This window comes from Protomyctophum parallelum (genome assembly GCF_964188405.1).
Source record: "Protomyctophum parallelum genome assembly, chromosome: 15".
Taxonomy (NCBI): domain Eukaryota; kingdom Metazoa; phylum Chordata; class Actinopteri; order Myctophiformes; family Myctophidae; genus Protomyctophum; species Protomyctophum parallelum.
The window spans coordinates 37,055,273-37,076,530 of NC_139710.1; the positions used below are offsets into that span (position 1 = coordinate 37,055,273).

Genomic DNA, 21,258 nt, shown 5'->3' on the forward strand with positions numbered 1-21,258 from the left:
TTATGCTTTAGCTATTGAAAAGTCGCGAAAATGTGGCACAAATCTTTGAATATATATTCTTTCAGCGCGAACGTTTTGAAATGAAATCTTTGCTTCTGGTGTTTTTCCCTGGAACGCCATATTTTGAGATGGGGATCGGAGGCCAAATACATATCATTCTGGGGCTCCTTGACATGAAATAGTTTGAGAACCACTGATATAGAAACAGGTTTTTCCAGAAAACTGTCTGGGTTTTAAAACCAGCTGGGGTTCAATCTCAAACATTTTAATGTCAAGGACCCCCCAAATTAATATATGTAAATGTCCACGTATCCCTGTACAGTGTACACTATCTGAAAGTTTTACCTTTTCCCCCCCAATATATTTTTTGTGAGCTATAGTAGATTAACTTACATACAAAGTGTTTAAAAAGGTCTCATGTGGCCTATTATAGTCGCTTCTTTATGGGGCTTGTTTCCATAGACTCCGGTGGCTTGTTTCTCTCTCTCGCATCTCGAAATCTGGCCAAAAGTCTGCATGAGTGTCCCCCCACACCCCCCCCTTAGTGTTTGTGCAGTGGGTTTAGGCGTTGTAGCATGTGATGTTTTCTTTTGGTCCTCGCCACCGACCCCAGGGCTGCGAGACTGTGAGAGAGACGCTGTCTAAACACAGGCCAGGGTGGGTTCCATTGGCGGCACGCAGACACACAGTGGCCCCTTTGGGAATGTTTTGGGGGGACATGGTTCCTGTGAGCAGACCCCCCCCCCCCCCCCCCTTCGGGGGGCCAATAGACTCGTTATTATATAGCTATGGTCAGGTATTCGGGGCGCCTCGCGGTGGGGTTTGATGTCATGGTGGGAAGACCGCTTTCATGTTGGGGGGGGGTTACGCAGATAATTGATTCCGCTGCGAGGCAGGAGGAATGGTGGCAACTGTACCAACAACAGTGGGCGGTTGTTACAAAGTTTTACGAGTCCCAACAAAGACAAAAAGGATGATGGTGAGTTTTGTAAATGAATAGAGTCATTCTTCGTTTTTCTTCAGATCCACACACATTCATTTTGCCATGTCTTAGGATGAGAGGTTGTGTCCGATGTGGGTTTTCCGAGGCCGATGCTGATGTTTCGGAGAACAGGAAGGCCCGATGGGCACATCCGATTTTGTTACTCCTCATGTGGGCAGACATTTACCAGAAAGCTCGCCTTAAGTTGCTGCGGGTGCCAAGTTGTCCTTTCTTTGTTGTCTGGGATCAGACTCTGTCCTGTAAGAAAGTACAGTATGGTGTAGTACAGTATGTTCTTTATTGTCTGGGATCAGCCTCTGTCCTGTAAGAAAGGGGTGCAGTACTTAGTATAGACAGTTTTTTGGTTTAGACTAGTCATTGGTTAATTAGACCAGTCATTAGTCCTACAACTACAACCTATCTCAAACCCTCACCCTAACCCTTAACCTCCCACGGGGCAGCACACCTAAACCTAACCTTAACCCATGTCTAACCAATGACTAGTCTAAACTAAGTATGCACCACAGAAAGGGTGTTGGAAGTGGCAGACATACTGTAGAAGTGCTTTGTTGAAGTCTCCATAATGTTAGCTTGCAGCTCAAACACCATGCCAATGGCAGAGTCACACGACTCAAGCTTTATGGTGGTTTTATATCCTTTTGACAAATATGTACAAATATATATTATATTATACTGGATATCGTTTCTGTCTGGTGGAAACCTCATTATGTCCAAAACTGTTACTTAAAAAATTGCACACAAAAAAAAAGAAGCAGATTGAGGTGTTTGGAGCTTGCTCTGCTACTTTTGAAACTTTTGTGTGATGCTGTAGTTAGTGTAGTAGGATCAAGTACACTGTTTATTTACGGGGGAAAAAAACCCCACAAAGGTTAAGATGCAATCAATCAGCCAGTCAAAGTGAACACAGTTCTAACTAGAACTGCACTCTGTCGAGTGCATACTTGCTTGTTGCACACTAGTAGGCCATAAATGGCCAACTAGTGCGCAAGCAGAGCGCGCAAGTCCTTTCGACCGCTGTAAACTGAGTATCTCTGTGAAGGAACGTTTGAAATGTATAATTTTTAGATGTAACTATTTGCTACCTACCTACTTTATGCATATAAACACCTAGTATTATTAAGTATGATTCAAGTTTCTATCTATATAAGTTTGGGTGAAGAGCTAGTCATACATATACACACCACATACTCTGGTCCCAGCAGATCAGGCACAACTTGCTATTTTATTTTTACTGATTATGTATATAGTATACGTATGACTAGCTCTAAATGATGACGTAAGAGATAAGGTCATTTGTGGTCGTTTGGTCCCAGCAAAGCAGGCATATACTATATAGGCATATAATTATATAGTATATATATAGTATATAGGCATATACTATATACGTATACATATATACTATATAGAGTGTGTAGTTGTAAGTTGACTAGCTCTAAATGATGACGTAAGAAATATATATAGTATATATATATAGTATATAGGCATATACTATATACGTATACATATACTCTATACTGTATAAAGTGTGTAGTTGTAAGTTGATTAGCGGTATACTGTGGTTACTTTGCGCCAAAAACCGTGACAGCTGTCCCGCCATTTGATGTTTATGCAAGAAAACAGCAAATCTGTGCCTGGTTTGCTGGGACAAAATGACCACAAATGACCATATTTCTTACGTCATCATTAAGAGCTAGTCATACATATACACACCATGTACTCTGGTCCCAGCAGATCAGGCACAATTTGCTATTTTATTTTTACTGATTATGTATATAGTATACGTATGACTAGCTCTAAATTATGACGTAAGAAATATGGTCATTTGTGGTCATTTGGTCCCAGCAAAACAGGCACAGATTTGATGTTTTTCTGCATAAACATCGAATGGCGGGATAGCTGTCACGGCGGAAGAGACCGGGCGAAAACATTACTTGCGCGCTCTGCTTGCGCAAGTAATAAAGCCTAATTTATGCATTGAAAACACCGTATATATATATTGTGACGAATATAAGGCAGGCAGGCAGGGAGGGAGGGAGGGAGGCCAATAGTCAGACAGCCAATAGTCTGACACCCCAACAGCACCACTCATTTTGAGGTCCAATTATAACTCTCAGTAGTTTCAGACATGTAAGTGTTCATTTGTAACCACTTTGAGAACCACTGTATGTGTGCGTGCGTGCATGCGTGTGTGTGTGTGTGTGTGTGACTGTGTGAGTGAGAAAGAGATTGTAGGCAGGCATATGTGTGTGTGTGTGTGTGTGTGTGTGTGTCTGTGTGTGTGTTCTCAGGGGACTGCTGTCATTGTAATTGTAAATGTGTGAATCTATCCCGTGACCTGCAGCAGCTCTCTCTCTCTCTCTCTCTCTCTCTCTCTCTCGCTCTCTCGCTCTCTCTCTCTGGGAACTTGTTCTGTGTGTGTGTGTGTGTGTGTGTGTGGGGGGGGGGGGGGGGGGGGGGGGATCGTGAAAGCCCAAATAAGCAACTACACTTCAGAAACAAGGCCAGTAAGGCAACGTGAGACTACTGCATGAATATTTAAGCTATTTCACAGGAAGACTAGAACAGACTAGAAGCAGAACTGTCAATGTTTCATTGGCCGACTAGTTTGGGCTGATTAGAAATGCTAGGCTAGTAGCAATCTGACAGTTTTAAGTAGTCTTTGGCTAGTCTGAACAAGACAGTTTGGCGTGGAAGGATCTTTAGACATTCAGAGGTTCTAGGTTTAGGGGTTGGAGTTATGGATTTATACTTTGTTGCGTGTCAGTGTGCTACTTTCGTATAGAACACAAATGTGTGTGCGTGTGTGTGTATCGCTGTGTGTGTGTGTGTGTGTGTGTGCGTGCATGTGTGTGTGTGTGTGTGTGCTCGTGCGCGTGCGGTGCATAGTTTCTCATGCCGGTGTTGCTGTAAAAAACAGCAGGGAAGAGGGAAAATCAAAAATATCTAAAACGTCATTAACATATATTTTTTTTGCAAAAAGGGTGAAGTGTCCCTTTAACCTTGCGTTGTAAATGTGCATTATAAATAAATGGGATTGGACTCACGTTCTTCCGTTTGTCCCCCCTCCCCTCCCCCCCTCCCCTCCCAGGTGCCAAGACGGATACGTGGGCAGCAGGTGCCAGTTCCCCGACCCGTGCACCGCCTCGCCATGCCTGAACGGCGGCACGTGTGGCGCCGTGTCGCGCGGCAGCACGGTGGACTTCAGCTGCACCTGCAGGCCGGGCTACAGCGACCGCCGCTGCCTCACGCGCCTCGGCGACGCGCCCTGCTCCAGCTCGCCCTGTCGCAACGGCGCCACCTGCGAAGCGGACAGCTTCCGGGGGTACAGGTGCCGCTGCGCCCCCGGGTGGTCGGGTAAGAATGACATGCCGACGCTATATAGGACATAGGATATAGGAGCCAGGCAAAGGGGTGAAACCTTTCCGATTAACCCATTTTGGACTGAGGCCGATTCTACAAATGTCTTTTAAATCCTCATAGTTTCCTTGAAAACCCTATGTTTCTATGTCAGTCGTTCTCAAACATTTTCATGTCAAGGAAACCCAAAAAAGTTATGTAGTTGGCAGCCGACCCTCATCTGAAAACATGTAGTTCCAGGCAGTGGCAGAACAACATTGGGGCGGGCCGGGGGGTGAGACAGCACGACCGGGCCTCACCGAACCTGACTCCCAACAGCACCCCCCCCCCAACGAAAAATACGCAAACTGTTGCTGCTAATTTGAGCAGGCGTGCATGAACGAGAGAGTTGTGTGTGAAGAGCTGATCACAGTCACAGATAGAGGGAAAGGGAAAGTGTTATATTTTGCCTATTATTTATGCTATATATTATTGATCGCGTCTGTGTCTGTGACATTGCGCAGCAGTGCACACACACGAGAGAGAGAGAGAGAGAGAGAGACGTAGAGAGAGAGAGAGGTGCTGCGTGCGTGTTAAAAAATAAATAGGCTACTACTCATCTTTGTGTTCTGTTTCACCTTATTGCTGAGTGATCGCACACAGGGAAAATAAACGAGAAGGGGTTTAGAATCGAAACAGTCCGTTGTGGAGAAAAGGAAGTCCACACATATGCACTCCTAAATCCTCACAGAGTGATTAGCCTACTAATGAGTGACAGGTGCTGCCACTTTTGGAGCGTGGCTGAGGATGTCTGTTGGAGAGAGTGTGAGACAGACTCCACGGTGCTTGTACAGTCCAGCGCAGTACATTCTCATCAGACATGATATTTTGCTAAAGTGTCGGCTATTAAAGGCTATATAAGCTCTGTATCTGGTTAATTGCGGGAATCGCGGGGGCCCGCTGGTTTTATCAGTCGTGAGTGACTGTGTAAAAAATCGTCAATCGGTCATCTGACAGCCCGGGCCCCCAGGAGGTCCAGGCCGGAGTGTGACCACCCCCCCTACCCCCCCGGTAGCTCCGCCCCTGGTTCCAGGGACCCCCCCCCAGAAGCAAAGATTTGAGTTAACAACGTTCGCTCTGAAAGAATATAAGATTCGCGCCACATTTTCACGATTAAAAAAAAATAGCAGATCTACAAGCTCATAGTATATATAAATTTACAAACAATATAAAATATTGTTTGTAATATATATAACTTATGCATATACTGTATGTACTGTAATGTATGTACTGCATGTAATTTTGTATTTAAGCATATCTATTTGAATGTATTACTGGTATTGTTTTGTTTATATTTAATGTCTGATTCTTCAAATTGGGGGAAGTTCTCGATAAGCCTTTTGGCTTTTAACTTCTCCTGCACAATATCAATATTCATGAATTTATTTTTCCTGTTTTTAACCTTTTTTATGTGCGAATAAATAAAACCTAAACCTAAAACGTTCCGTTTGGTTCTCCCAGGTAAACTGTGCCACCAGGCGGACCCGTGCGCCTCCAACCCCTGTGCCAACGGCGGCCAGTGCTCCACGTTCGACTCGACGTTCATCTGCACGTGCACGCCGTTCTTCTACGGGCGGACGTGCAAGCAGGACGTCAACGAGTGCGCCCTGCAGGCGCCCTCGCCCTGTCGGAACGGCGGCGCCTGCGTCAACGAGGTGGGCACCTACCGCTGCCAGTGCACGCCGGAGTACGCGGGCAAGCACTGCGAGAGCCGCTACGTGCCCTGCAGTCCCTCTCCGTGCCACAACGGAGGCACCTGCATCCAGAATGGAGAGACCAGCTACGAGTGCTCCTGTGTGCCAGGTACGAGTGCTCCTGTGTGCCAGGTACGAGTGCTCCTGTGTGCCAGGTACGAGTGCTCCTGTGTGCCAGGTACGAGTGCTCCTGTGTGCCAGGTACGAGTGCTCCTGTGTGCCAGGTACACGAGTCCCCGCCAGTGGTGGGGGAAGAAAAAAAGTACTCGATTGTTTTACTTAACCCATTTCGACCTGAGGACGATTCTACAAATGCCTTCTAAATCCTGACAGTTTTCTGAAAAACCTACATTTCTGTGTCAGTTGTTCTCAAAGATTTGAGTTAAAAACGTTCGCTCTGAAAGAATTTGCACTAAAATAGATTTTTCAAAAATAGCAGACCTACAAGCTCATAGCGCGGCACTCAAGTTTTCTAATGCATATAAAAATCGTTAGAAAAGGTGCCCAGGCCGTGGCGTAACGGTCTGGGCACCTGACTGGTAATCCAGTCGCAGTGTGCCGCGGGTTCGACTCCCGAGCCCGACACAGACTTTACTGCATGTCATCCCCCCATCTCTCTCCCGTTTCCTGTCAGCCTACTGTCTGTCCCTTCAAAAATCAATAAAAGGCGTATGCCGCAAAAAAAAAGAAAAAAAACAAAAAAAAAGAAAAGGTGACGCATTGTGAGCTTGTAGATCAGCTATTTTCAAATGGCTGAAACATGTATAGGGCTGAAGTGGTTACTGTATGTTTTGTAATGGCGACCTCAGGTCGCATTTACTATGAAAACGTGTTTCCCGTCAGTTTGTTTGTCCGTCACCCCCAGGCGTGACATTGTGTGACATCACGTGACATCATCAGGGAAGGAGATCCCTGATGTCATCAATATTAAGCCCATATATGGAAATTACCCATATGGAGACCAGCAACTCTACATCTGACCTCAAACCCTCAGATCTCCATATATGGAGCTGACCTGTTCTGAACTGTACTGCACGTAAATGCAGTACAGTTACTTTACAGTAACAGTGGCGGCGTACAAAAAATAGGGAAAACAGCCGCTCTACAAGCTCACAATAGTCAAGGCAACCGTTTGAACTAATAGTGATATTGATTCTGGAGTCACATCTCCCGTCCCTACTTATTGTCAATCTCGTCCCCGGCTCAGAGATGAAGTCATTGAAGGCAGGGCTGTGTCGTTGTGTGTGCGACTGACTGTGTGTGCGACCGTGCGTGCGTGCGTGCGTGCGTGCGTGCGTGCGTGCGTGCACTGTGTGCACTGTGTGAACAGGTTAAAGGAGGAAAGCATTAGGCCTTATCGTAAGGAAATGGCCAAAGCACAACATCCTTTTTCACAGTGCAGTGCAAAGCATGCTGGGACTTTCGTATACTGCCCATCACGTCACCACTTCCACACACAGCCTATTAGAAACCCATGGAGTCAATCTGTGTGTTTTTCCATCGAAGGGGGCCGGCAGGTTCCCCAGGTGGGGAACCTGTGTACTCTCTACTGCCCCATCTGGTGGAGTCGGGTTAGGGCCGGATACGGTCAGAATAAAGTTATGAAACGATGTCAATGCAAACCTTTAGCTCAGTGGTTGTCAAACCTTTAGCTCAGTGGTTGTCAACCCTTTAGCTCAGTGGTTGTCAAACCTTTTCATATCAAGGCCCATTATTTTATTCTGCGTTTGAGCCACGTTTGATGACATTTAGCCTCTCAGACCCCAAAACTAAAGAATATTTTATCGATGGTTAAAGATTTTGTTCACAATTCCATGCTGTATTGATGCTAGGAGAGATAACAGGCAAACGTTGTTCAAAATAACAATTGTGTAGACTTCTTGTAAATCTGATGCAGATGTTTAACAATAATTTAACACTTGAGAGCATGAAATTAAACTACTGTAGTGTACATGGTTCCTACATGTTTTCATTTTACGCTCTCAAGAGTTAACCCATTATGGGCGGGAACCCCTTTTGTTGTTCATATGTTCACATGAACTTGTAGGTCTGCTATTTTCCAATAGCTAAAGTATAACATAATGCTTAAAACACCAAAAGGGGTTCCCGCCCAAAATGGGTTTTAAATGCCTTGATTTCATATTCGACCATAGGCCTAATATTGCCTATCATTTTGTTATTAAACCCCTCTGATGTCTCACATTGTGTATTAAAATGTTAATGATGCCTGCCAGTCACAATGTGGGACAGGGTCTCAATTTGAACACTGATGCCTGCCAGTCACAATGTGGGACAGGGTCTCAATTTGAACACTGATGCCTGCCAGTCACAATGTGGGACAGGGTCTCAGTTTGAACACTGATGCCTGTCAGTCACAATGTGGGACAGGGTCTCAGTTTGAACACTGATGCCTGTCAGTCACAAATTTGTGGGACAGGGTCTTAATTTGAACACTGATGCCTGTAAGTCACAATATGGGACAGGGTCTCAGTTTGTGAGACGCCCGAAAAGTCTTGGAAATGAGGGACTGTCCCACGCAAAGGGGGTAAATCTGGTCAACTTAGTATCCCTACATTACCCTGGGTGGCACTTAGTTGCAATAGAACAGTAGCCTGTAATTCTGTCGCAGGATCAGGATGTGCGCGCGTGCACGAGTGAGTGAGTGTGTGTGTGTGTGTGTGTGTGTGTGTGTGTGTGTGTGTGTGTGCGTGTGTGTGCCCATGTCTGTCTGTCTGTTTATAAACCACAGACCTCAGGAAGGTGCAGCCACCTTTTTCCCACACAGACAAACACAAGAACACGTCGACCACTTTAACTGTTGCACAGTTTCACTATATGTTGTGAGGGAGAGAATGTTGTTTTTGACAAGAAGAGGTTAAATTAAAGTTCTGTTCACGTGGGTCTTTTATACATGTTCTTTTCATACTGAAATGTAATAATACTTCTACAAGATGTAGTAAAATAATGTGTGCAATTCTTTGAATATATATTCTTTCAGAGCAAATATCTTTGAGAATACGTTTTTCAGAAAACTGTCATGATTTAGAAGGCATTTTGTAGAATCTGGTCCCGGTCCTAAATGTGTTAAAGAATAGCGAGACCTCGCCGTTCTTTTTATTGTGAAATGCAGACGCGGTAGATGTTGTTTTAACATGCTCTACCATAGATCGGTTAAAATAACCTTTTGACTCTTTTTACTTTACCGAAATAATGAAGATGGGGGTGGAACGAGTTTTACCGTTTTTGTCTTTTAAAACCAGGTTTTTGTTGTTGTTGTGTCTTCTAAAACCAGGTTTTTCAGGAAAGAACTGCGACCACAACATTGACGACTGTCCAGACCACGAGTGTGGTAATGGAGGGACGTGCGTCGACGGCGTGAACACCTATAACTGCCAATGTAAACCGGAGTTCACAGGTATGGGCCGTTTCTTTATGACAGTAACACACACCCTCTCCGCTCTCGTGTAATATTGCTTAAACCATTTTGGGGCGGGAACCCCTTTTGGTGGTTACATACATTATGTTATACTTTAGCTATTGAAAAATAGCAGATCTACAAGCTCATAGCGTGCCACCGAGTGGCGCGCTACGAGCTTGTAGCTCTGCTAAAAATCGAGGAACCACTGACACAGAAACATAGCTTTTTCAGAAAACTGTCAGGATGTAGAAGACATTTTTAGAATCTGATCCCAGGTCAGAATGGGTATAAAGTATAGTCACTAAACGGATGTTTTCCCAATGTTTCCTGGGCGCCCTCCCCCCCACAGGCCAGCTGTGTGCCGACGACGTTGACGAGTGCCAGCTGATGCCCAACGCCTGCCAGAACGGCGGCACGTGCCACAACATCTACGGCAGCTACCAGTGCGTGTGCGTGAACGGCTGGACCGGCGACGACTGCAGCGTGAACATCGACGACTGTGCCAACGCCGCGTGCCACCCGGGCTCCATCTGCCACGACCGCGTGGCCAACTTCTACTGCGAATGTCCCCACGGGCGCACAGGTCAGCACAGGTCACAGGTCACAGGTCAGCGCAGGTCACAGGTCGCAAAAAAGCTTCGGCTCGAGACCCGACAAGAAAACGTTGTGGTTTCTCCCACAATGTCTGCAATTACTCACTCTTGTCTCATTGGTGGGCGATGGACAGATAGATAGATAGATAGATAGATAGATAGATAGATAGATAGATAGATAGATAGATAGATAGATAGATAGATAGATAGATAGATAGATAGATAGATAGATAGATAGATAGATGCAAACGTACATACATATTATTAAAATCCACTAATAACTAGTGGTACCGAAAAGGTGAAGGCAGAAGCCGAGGCTTATTAACGCCTACCCTTTTTTAAACATAACTCAAGTTACACAAATATATTATATATTCTTATATATTATATATATAATATAATATATATTATTTATATATTCATAAATATATACTCATATTAATATTTATATATATATTATTGTCAGACATAGATTTCATAACAACTATAAACTTCTGGCCATTGATTGTGAGCAATCTAAGAAATCTAAGCCGGGCTTAGATTTAGCCTACATTATATAAAAAATATAAAAAAAATCCAAATGTGCCGTCCAAATCACTGCTGCCTCTGCGTGTGCACCAATCAGGGCTCCTGTGCCAGCTGGACGACGCCTGCATCAGCAACCCGTGTCAGAAGGGCTCCAACTGTGACACCAACCCCGTCACCGGGAACCACTACTGCACCTGTCCTACGGGCTACTACGGGACGTCCTGTGACCAGGACGTGGACGAGTGCTCCCTGGGCAAGTAAAAACTAAACATATTAGAACCACTACTGCACCTGTCCTACGGGCTACTACGGGACGTCCTGTGACCAGGACGTGGACGAGTGCTCCCTGGGCAAGTAAAAACTAAACATATTAGAACCACTACTGCACCTGTCCTACTGGCTACTACGGGACGTCCTGTGACCAGGATGTTGACGAGTGCTCCCTGGGCAAGTAAAACAAACAAATAAACAAAAAAAACACACCGTTTTTGTGTCACATATTAGGTAGTGGTGGAAAGAGTGCTCAAATGTCTTACTTGATGTTTTTACTGTACTCCACAAGTTCAAAATGTGTAAAAGAAATCGATGCAACGCATTGTGAGCTTATAGATTGTGAGCCATGCAGTTATAACTGATATGACTATGAGGCCACGTAAGTCCGCTAACCTCATATCAGTCTTAACCGGCCACGTAAGTCCCCTAACCTCATATCAGTTTTAACCGGCCACTTAAGTCCCCTAACCTCATATCAGTCTTAACCGGCCCACATAAGTCCCCTAACCTCATATCGGTCTTAACCGGCCATGTAAGTCCCCTAACCTCATATCGGTCTTAACCGGCCACGTAAGTCCCCTAACCTCATATCAGTCTTAACCGGCCACGTAAGTCCCCTAACCTCATATCAGTCTTAACCAGCCACGTAAGTCCCCTAACCTCATATCAGTCTTAACCGGGCCACGTAAGTCGAGTCGATGAGGTTTATACTTGATTGTATTACCTTAGTAAACGTTTTCATAAACACTTTCTGTTTTCAATCGCCATATTTTTAAGTCTTTTTTGAGTGGTGCAACCACTCCAAGGAACAGCAATGTCCGTGTTCACCTATGTGTGTGCCTATGTATGTGTTGGTTCATGAGCACCAGTATGACTATGACTACCGTACCAGTAGGGGCGCTGTTTTTTAAATCATCATGATATGCGTTTAGTAGTAATGTTGGTCCCATTCATTTTTTTAATTAATGATACTGGTTGCAGCCAATATAGCATGAATTTTCGGTCGCATATTTCGAACCGGATTTAGAAAGATGGCGGATTTGAAGTCGCTGAAAAATGGGCTTCATTTGCGGTTCTGTATAGAAACCAACCAACCACTCACGGTCGCTCTTATGTCCCCGAACAGGCTCCAACCCATGTGAGCATGCGGGGAAGTGTCTCAACACCAAAGGCGCGTTCGAGTGCCGGTGCCTGCGAGGGTACGTGGGGGCGCGCTGTGAGCTGGACACCAACGAGTGCATCTCCAACCCCTGCAAGAACGAGGCCACCTGCCTGGACCAGATAGGAGACTTCCACTGCATCTGCATGCCAGGTAAAACTCTGTCCTTTAAAATATGGAGTGCCTCCCTGTGTCCCCTAGGGTAGGTACCCTCACATGTTCTCCCCGTGTCCCCTAGGGTAGGTACCCTCACATGTTCTCCCCGTGTCCCCTAGGGGTAGGTACCCTCACATGTTCTCCCCGTGTCCCCTATAGGGTAGGTACCCTCACATGTTCTCCCTGTGTCCCCTAGGGTAGGTACTCTCACATGTTCTCCCCGTGTCCCCTAGGGTAGGTACCCTCACATGTTCTCCCCGTGTCCCCTAGGGTAGGTACCCTCACATGTTCTCCCCGTGTCCCCTAGGGTAGGTACCCTCACATGTTCTCCCTGTGTCCCCTAGGGTAGGTACCCTCACAAAAAACATGCAGTGATCCTGGTCTCTAAACTGCCTCCCCCTGGCCAGCCGGGGCGCCTGATGGAGGGGAAAGGAACTGGTTGGAATAACGTGCCACGCGCCACATGCTACGTCCAACCAGGGAAACTCCCCCAAGGAGCAACTTGGACACAATGCATGAAGGAAGCATGAGTTCAATTCCGTTGCTCTCCGCAGGTTGGCGGAGGGTGTGTAGAGCCCAGGATCACATTATATAATTGACACAGGGTTATAATTTATTGGATGAAGATTCTTTTCACAAAAGTGTACAGAACGTGTTAAAATGAAGTTTTTATGTGGCCACACCCACCAGTTCATTAAATACTAAGCTACGATGACTAAGACTAATACATATACTGACAATTTCGTCAACAATTTCAAAATCGACTACAATGTTAGGAAGGGACTAGTGGACAACAAAAACAGGATAAGTAAAAGACACAAGTGATTTTACACTTGGTTGCCATGCTGAACATAGCAGTTCTACAAGCTCACAACGCGTCGCACTTGTGAGCTTGTAGATCGGCTATTTTCAGCAAGTGTAAGCTCAGCCATTATACGATGCCATCACGGCCTGTTAAAATACATTATAGTCGACTATAGATTTAGTTGACTAAAATCTTATGATATTTAGTCGACTGAAACTAAACTAAAACATTCCGGGTGACTAAAATGTGACTAAAACGAAATGAAAACTATTAAAAAAGACTGACTAAAACAAAAATCTAAATTTTGCTGCCAAAATCATCGCTGCATGCCCGACGGGACACACGGCGCCTTGCACTTTGTTTTCCTACTTCTCCATGCAACCCGTTCTAACCCCGCCGCCGCCGCGCCCGCCCTTTGTGCTAATTGGTCCACTAGGCTACGAGGGGGAGTTCTGCGAGATCGATACGGACGAGTGCGCCAGCAGCCCCTGCCGGAACAATGGCAAGTGTATCGACAAGACCAACGCCTTCCACTGCCAGTGCCCTACAGGTGAGACCCAGTGGAGGGAGGAGGGAGGAGGGAGGAGGGAGGAGGGAGGAGGGAGGAGGGAGGAGGGAGGAGGGAGGAGGGAGGAGGGAGGAGGGAGGAGGGAGGGAGGGAGGGAGGAGGGAGGAGGGAGGAGGGAGGAGGGAGGAGGGAGGGAGGGAGGAGGGAGGAGGGAGGAGGGAGGAGGGAGGAGGGAGGGGAGGGGAGGGAGACCAACACCTTCCACTGCCAGTGCCCTACAGGTGAGACCCAGTGGAGGGAGGAGGGGAGGGGAGGGGTCTGAAAAACCCAATGTTTCTACTGTATGTCCGTCCCAAGGACCCCCAAAAATTATATGTAATTTGGCCACCGATCCCCATCAGAAAACATGTTGATCCAGCCATGGACCACCTCCCAGAAACAAAGATTTGAGTTATAAACGTTCGCTCTGAAAGAATATAATATTCAAAGATTTGCGCCACATTTTCACGATGTTTCAAAAAATTGCAGATCTACAAGCTCATAGCGCGGCCCCTCAGTGCCGCGCTATGAGCTTGTAGATCTGCTATTTTCCAATAGCTAAAGTATAACAATAATGCTTAAAACAGCAAAAGGGGTTCCCGTCCTGAATGGGTTAAGAGAACCTACAGTACAGTTCCGTACAGTGGTCGTTGTTATTTAGACAGTCGTGTTAATACTTTTCATTGGTTAAGTTAATGTTAAGTTCACTTCCAAAACGTTGCAACAGTAGCAGAAATGGCTCTAAAGATCGAACCAGCTCACGAGGCTTCGCGTCACGCTTTGAGCTCGTACAGTAGGTCGGGGCCATTTTTTCGCTATAAGCTTTTGCCACGGCATTCGGTGTGAAAGATGGACATACGTGGTTTTCTAGCCCCGAAAGCGACAATTAACGTGTGTGAGGGTGGTGGGGGTCGGGGGGGGGGGCGAGGGGGGGGGGGGGGGCGCAGAGGTCGATCGTGCACTCACACACTCACCGACACACATGCACAGCCCCCCCGGACAGGGGCGCTAATCCCAGCCCTCAGGCAGGCTTACACGGGCCGGGTGGAGCTAGCTCCACACTGCAGCAGAGATGGTGGAGGAGAGGAGGAAGGTACCGGGGGGGGAGGCTCAGGAGAAGTTTGAACTTTTGAAGTTTTATTTATTTATTTCGTTTCTTTTATCCGTTTAGTGGAAGTTTGATGAGTGTGCAGTTCAGGCTTAGTGGGGAAGACGAACCGCAGGAATGGCGATTTGCGAGCGAGAGCAGGGCGGAAAGGAAGCTAATGATAATAATAATAGGCCGAGGATTATACGCCTCTGTCACAGCAACTAATATCTGTTGTGCCGGGCCGGGCTGGAGGAGGGACGTTGTCCTTTTTGCTGCCTTATTGTTCATTTATTCATATTTTCTCAAAAACACAAACACAGGACCACAAAAGTCAGTTTTCTGAAAAAAGCTATGTTTCTATGTCAGTCGTTCTTCGATTTTTCCAAAAATAGCAGACCTACAAGCTCGTAGCGCGCCATTCGGTGGCGCGCTATGAGCTTGTAGATCTGCTATTTTTCAATAGCTAAAGCATAACATAATGCTAACACCAAAAGGGGTTCCCCTGGGTTAATGAAGTATATCTCATCTCATTTCATCATTTTCACCTGAAGTTTTCATCAGGAGAGGGGGTGCAATTCACTGCTCCTTTCTAACAGGACAGAACATGATAAACAACTACGTACACACAGTATATGCAGACATGTTACAAACTGGGCCGTTTTAGTGTTTCAGAGATCTTTGTTTTGTTTGGGGCACGGGGACAGCCAGCCTGAACGCGGGCCAATCCCAGGGGCCAAACGGGGACGTCTGGTCACTGTGCGCGTTTTCAAGACGGCGTGCACGGCCTGCCTTTCCAGCGGCGTGTTTCATGACGGCGTGCACGGCCTGCCTTTCCAGCGGGCGGTTGAGTTGTTCTCCGACAGTGTTTCTCCCCAGCCAGATATTCCGTTGGTGTTACACTATTGGCGTGAGAGAGGCGAGGTATTGATGCTTTGTTTGGAAGGGCTTGGAGGAATGCAACTATTCAAGGACGGATAGAGAGAGGAGAGAGAGAGAAAGAGAGAGAGAGAGAGAGAGAGAGAAGGGAGGGGAAGAAAGGAAAGGAAAGAGAAGGCTCTTCAAACACCCCAAATGTGTTTTTGTTTTTCGTTCTTTCAGCGGGATCATTGAGGTGGAAGTGTTTTTTTTCCCTTCTTCTTTTCTTTGGTGATGTGTGTGTGTGTGTGTGTGTGTGTGTGTGTGTGTGTGTGTGTGTGTGTGTGTGTGTGTGTGTGTGTGTGTGCGTGCGTGCGTCGGGGTGGATCAAAAGCAGCCTGGGTAGAGAGGCATAGTGTCTCTGTGAGCGAGGAAGAGAAAGGGAGACCCTAGTTATAGGAAGCTGAAGAATGAATGTTGTTGGGGGGTACAGGACGGAACGGAACACAAGAGCTTAGCGCTTGAAAAGACCCCCCTCCTCACTGTGTGTGTGTGTGTGTGTGTGTGTGTGTGTGTGTGTGTGTGTGTGTGTGTGTGTGTGTGTGTGTGTGTGTGTGCGTGTGTGTGTGCGTGTGTGCGCATACAGCCGTACACTATAGTATTACTATACTTGTGAGTGCTACATATCCCAGTGTAGTAGAATTTGAGAAGTAGACATTATTTGCGAGGCCAAAGTTCCTGGTCCTTATAATTTACAATGTAGGCATTTATCAGACGTTCTTAACCCATTTAGACTTAGAGAACTGATTCTTACAAAATGTCTTCTAAATCATGACAGTTTTCAGAAAGAAACCTATGTTTCTGTATCAGTGGTTCTCAAAAGTATTTCATGTGAAGGACCCCCAGAATTATATGGCCGTGGACCCCTATATCAAAATATGTTGTTCCAGGGAACCCCCCCCCCCCCAGAAGCAAATATTTGAATTAAAAATGTTCGCTGTGAAAGAATATATATTTTCAAAAATGTGCACGTTTTCACAATTTAAAAAAAATAGCTGATCTACAAGATCTGATCAACTAGCTTGTAGATTGTATAAGTAAATAATGCTTAAAACACCAAAAGGGGTTCCCGCCCTGAATGTGTTAATCCAGAGCGATTTAACAACACTTGGTATTCAATGGTTTTTAGATATGCTTACAATAAGCAAAAGATTCAGCAATGGGTAGACGGTTATGCGGTTATACTGATGGAACTCTGGAGGAGAGGGGGGGGCAGAGGGGTCCTCATTCCCCTGCTTGAGATGTAAATGTGTGTCTTTTTTGTGAGGCCCCGGGCCCCCAGGTTAGGGCCCCCTCCTTTTATCTCTGTACACCGCATAGATGTAAATGTGTCTTTTTTGTGAGGCCCCGGGCCCCCAGGTTAGGGCCCCCTCCTTTTATCTCTGTACACCGCATAGCCATGGAGACCCCGCTGAGGGGCCATTGAAATGTCTGATTCCAGGGGACCTGCAGGGCTAAATCCCCAACTGGTGTGTGTGTGTGTGTGTGTGTGTGTGTGTGTGTGTGTGTGTGTGTGTGTGTGTGTGTGTGTGTGTGTGTGTGTGTGTGTGTGTGTGTGTGTGTGTGTGTGTGTGTGTGTGTGTGTGTGTGTGTGTGTGTGTGTGTGTGTGTGTGTGTGTGTGTGTGTGTGTGTGTGTGTGTGTGTGTGTGTGTGCATATGAAGGTTGTTAATATAGTATTTATTTTGGGCGGGAACCCCTTTTGGTGTTTTAAACATTATGTTATACTTTAGCTATTGAAAAATAGCAGATCTACAAGCTTGTATAGGTCTGCTATTTTTGAAAAATTGTGGCGCAAATTTTGAATATATATCTTTTTAGAACGAACGCTTTTAAAGGGATTGTGACATTAAAAAAAAGGTTTTGGAATTGTTCTTGTTTTTTTTAGGTTTTCTAATCTCAATTGCACCCAAAAAACATGAACTTTTAACATTCAGTAGATTTTCTGTGATCTGGGGTTTTCTGGCTCAAACAGGTGCTCTGATTTGCCGGCAGTAAGTGACATCACTTACTGCAAATCCCATATATGTCAATGGGATTTGCCAGCAGATGTCACTGTTTCACTGTGTTGCCTGTTTTCATTGTAGCTCAAAAGGCCCCAAAAACCCCAAAGAAAACTTCAGACCACAGAAAGTCCACTGAATGTTCAAAGTTCAGTTTTTTTGGGTGTAATTGAGGTCATATAACCTAAAAGAAAAAAGAAAAAGAAAAAGAAATTAAAATGAATGTCATAAAACCTTTAACTCAAATCTTTGCTTCTGGGGGGGGTCCCTGAAACTACATATTTTCAGATGGGGGTGGGTGGCCAAATTACATATCATTTTTGGGGTCCTTGACATGAAATACTGAGCACCACTGATACAGAAACCTAGGTATTTCAGAAAACTGGATGATTTAGAAGACATTTTTTAAATTGGGTTAATTTTTCATTAGTTTTGAGTGACCGTTGGTTTGCTAGTTTAGTTGGGTTTTCTTCTTTTTTTTACCAGCGAGTTGTAAACCTGCTGGTCTATGAAAGCCCATTAAGAGTTCACAACAGATCCACATGCTAGTCATACAGGGGCGCCGGCTAGTGGACAAAAGTGGGGGGACAAAAGTGTGGGAGGGGGGGGGGGGGGGCCTTTTGGACAGATATTTACATCCCCGGACTCCACTGTATGTCCACTGCTACAGAGAGAGAGAGAGAGAGAGAGAGAGAGAGAGAGAGAAAGAGAGAGAGAGAGAGAGAGCCTGCCGATTGGTTTTGAATGACATGGGCTTTGAATGAAGCGCAAAGTCAAAGGTCAAGCTGGACCTTTTTTTTTGAGAGAGAGAGAGAGAGAGAGAGAGAGAGAGAGAGAGAGAGAGGCGAGGATTGAGAGGGTGGGGGGTGGAAGCAAGACTGGAGAATGCACATTGTGATGGAAAAGGTTTTGCGGGACAAAGGGCAGGCAGTGCGCTCAGCTTGGCATTGCATTGAGCAGACAGACCCCAAATCGCGCCCAGTACCCCCCCCCCCCCCCCTCCTTCGCCTCTCACCCCTCGGTCAGGAGGAACCTCACCACCACTTTCATTCGTTACTCCTTTCTTCAACACCCCCCCCCCCCCCCCTCCCCCGCAGCTGTGCTGAGAAGCAGTGAAAGGGGAAATAGTGTGTTTCTGCCCAGTCGATAATTAATGTGCTGCCTTGCGATTGGTGGAGAGTCCTCGTCATAGTGGAGGCTCGGAGTCGGGGGGGGGGGGTATGTTTGGGAGGGAATTGGAATAGCTGGGCATGTAATGGACCACCTCTGGAAACGCACGCACGCACGCACACACACACACACACACACACACACACACACACTAAACCGCCACTTGTTTTTTTCCTTCTCCAGGCTTCAGCGGGAACCTGTGCCAAATAGACATTGACGAGTGTGCCAGCACGCCATGCAACAACGGGGCAAAGTGCACGGACGGGCCCAACAAGTACACCTGCGAGTGCACCGAAGGTACAGTAATCTGGTTCATTATGCACCGAAGGTACAGTAATCTGGTTCATTATGCACCGAAGGTACAGTAATCTGGTTCATTATGCACCGAAGGTACAGTAATCTGGTTCATTATGCACCGAAGGTACAGTAATCTGGTTCATTATGCACCGAAGGTACAGTAATCTGGTTCATTATGCACCGAAGGTACAGTAATCTGGTTCATTATGCACCGAAGGTACAGTAATCTGGTTCATTATTCACCGAAGGTACAGTAATCTGGTTCATTATGCACCGAAGGTACAGTAATCTGGTTCATTATGCACCGAAGGTACAGTAATCTGGTTCATTATTCACCGAAGGTACAGTAATCTGGTTCATTATTCACCGAAGGTACAGTAATCTGGTTCATTATGCACCGAAGGTACAGTAATCTGGTTCATTATGCACCGAAGGTACAGTAATCTGGTTCATTATGCACCGAAGGTACAGTAATCTGGTTCATTATGCACCGAAGGTACAGTAATCTGGTTCATTATTCACCGAAGGTACAGTAATCTGGTTCATTATGCACCGAAGGTACAGTAATCTGGTTCATTATGCACCGAAGGTACAGTAATCTGGTTCATTATGCACCGAAGGTACAGTAAAATGATAATAACCGCACTGGTTCATACACTGATGAGTTTCAAGATGATTGAAGCCAATTTAATGAACCCATTCTGACCTGAGATCAGATTCTAAAAAGGTCTTCTATACATCCTGACAGTTTTCTGAAAAAGCTATGTTTCTATGTCAGTGGTTCCTCGATTTTTCAAAAATAGCAGACCTACAAGCTCGTAGCGTGCCACTCGGTGGCACGCTATGAGCTTGTAGATCTGCTATTTTTCAATAGCTAAAGCATAGCACAATGCTAACACCAAAAGGGGTTCCCGGCCCAAAATGGGTTCATGAAACGATACCAAACAATGTGGGTTTTGATTCAAACATTTAGGAGTGACACAGTGAACTATAATCAACTTTATCTGTAATTAAAAAATAAAAGATAAGCGAAAATAAAGTAACAGATTAATAATATATCCCTATTTTGGTCATGGGTTTTGTAGTTATTTTTTCTTTTTTTTTATAAATCACATGAAAATGTTTTAAGCCATTTTGGGCAGGAACCCCTTTTGGTGTTAGCATTATGTTATGCTTTAGCTATTGAAAAATAGCAGATCTACAAGCTCATAGCGCGCCACCGAGCTACGCGCTACGAACTATTTTTGAAAAATCGTACTGTACAATTTTGAGGTGTTTGTACTTAACTTGAGTATTTCCAATTTCTAGTACTTCTTTCACTCCACTACAATTATTTGACAACTGAGTTCGTAGTTTCTTTGTATATAATTTAAAATAAAACATACTGTACAGTCACCACTTCAACGCTATGATACTTTTCAGCTATTTTCAAAAGATATTTTGCAAAATGGGACATTTTGCTTTTTGTACTTTAAGTACATTTTGATACCAATACCTTTGTACTTTTACTCAGGTAAATGTCGAATGTCCGTCCTTTTTTTTTACTTGTAACAAAGTACTTCTACGGAACACATCGCAGCATTGGTAGCATTTTGCTTATTTGAGTACTTTCTTTCCATCCCCAAAAACAACCAGGCTACACCGGGAGGCACTGCGAGACGGACGTGGACGAGTGCCACTCGGACCCGTGTCACTACGGCGTGTGCACGGACGGCCTGGCGTCCTTCAGCTGCCTCTGCCAGCCCGGGTACGCCGGGCGCCTCTGTGAGACCAACATCAACGAGTGCCTGAGCCAGCCCTGCCGCAACGGAGGCACCTGCCAGGACCGCGAGAACGCCTACGTCTGCCTCTGCCCCAAGGGCACCACGGGTAGGGAGGGCACCGCACGCACACACACACACACACACACACACTACGTCTGCCTCTGCCCCAAGGGCACCACGGGTAGGGAGGGCACCGCACGCACACACACACACACACACACACACTACGTCTGCCTCTGCCCCAAGGGCACCACGGGTAGGGAGGGCACCGCACGCACACACACACACACACACACTACGTCTGCCTCTGCCCCAAGGGCACCACGGGTAGGGAGGGCACCGCACGCACACACACACACACACACACACACACACACACACACACACACACACACACACACACACACTACGTCTGCCTCTGCCCCAAGGGCACCACGGGTAGGGAGGGC

At 46.0% G+C, this 21,258-nt stretch overlaps 2 protein-coding genes across 6 annotated transcripts in view; one reads left to right on the plus strand and one right to left on the minus strand.

The window, feature by feature from the left end:
- Positions 1 to 21,258, plus strand: part of notch1b (notch receptor 1b) — an 85,861-nt gene that overhangs the window by 19,400 nt on the left and 45,203 nt on the right. For all 5 annotated transcript variants that reach the window (XM_083784537.1, XM_083784540.1, XM_083784541.1 and 2 more), the window contains exons 3-11: positions 4,092 to 4,357; positions 5,861 to 6,202; positions 9,386 to 9,508; positions 9,861 to 10,094; positions 10,730 to 10,885; positions 12,032 to 12,217; positions 13,462 to 13,575; positions 18,933 to 19,046; positions 20,682 to 20,915. In XM_083784537.1, coding sequence (XP_083640663.1) covers positions 4,092 to 4,357; positions 5,861 to 6,202; positions 9,386 to 9,508; positions 9,861 to 10,094; positions 10,730 to 10,885; positions 12,032 to 12,217; positions 13,462 to 13,575; positions 18,933 to 19,046; positions 20,682 to 20,915 — 1,769 coding nt within the window. The remainder of the gene's footprint in view (positions 1 to 4,091; positions 4,358 to 5,860; positions 6,203 to 9,385; positions 9,509 to 9,860; positions 10,095 to 10,729; positions 10,886 to 12,031; positions 12,218 to 13,461; positions 13,576 to 18,932; positions 19,047 to 20,681; positions 20,916 to 21,258) is intronic.
- The window catches only part of mtmr3 (myotubularin related protein 3), a 401,420-nt gene continuing 400,353 nt past the window's right edge, over positions 20,192 to 21,258 (minus strand). Inside the window, exon 24 of the mRNA XM_083784542.1 lies at positions 20,192 to 20,270. The gene's annotated coding sequence lies outside the window, so the exon portion shown is untranslated. The remainder of the gene's footprint in view (positions 20,271 to 21,258) is intronic.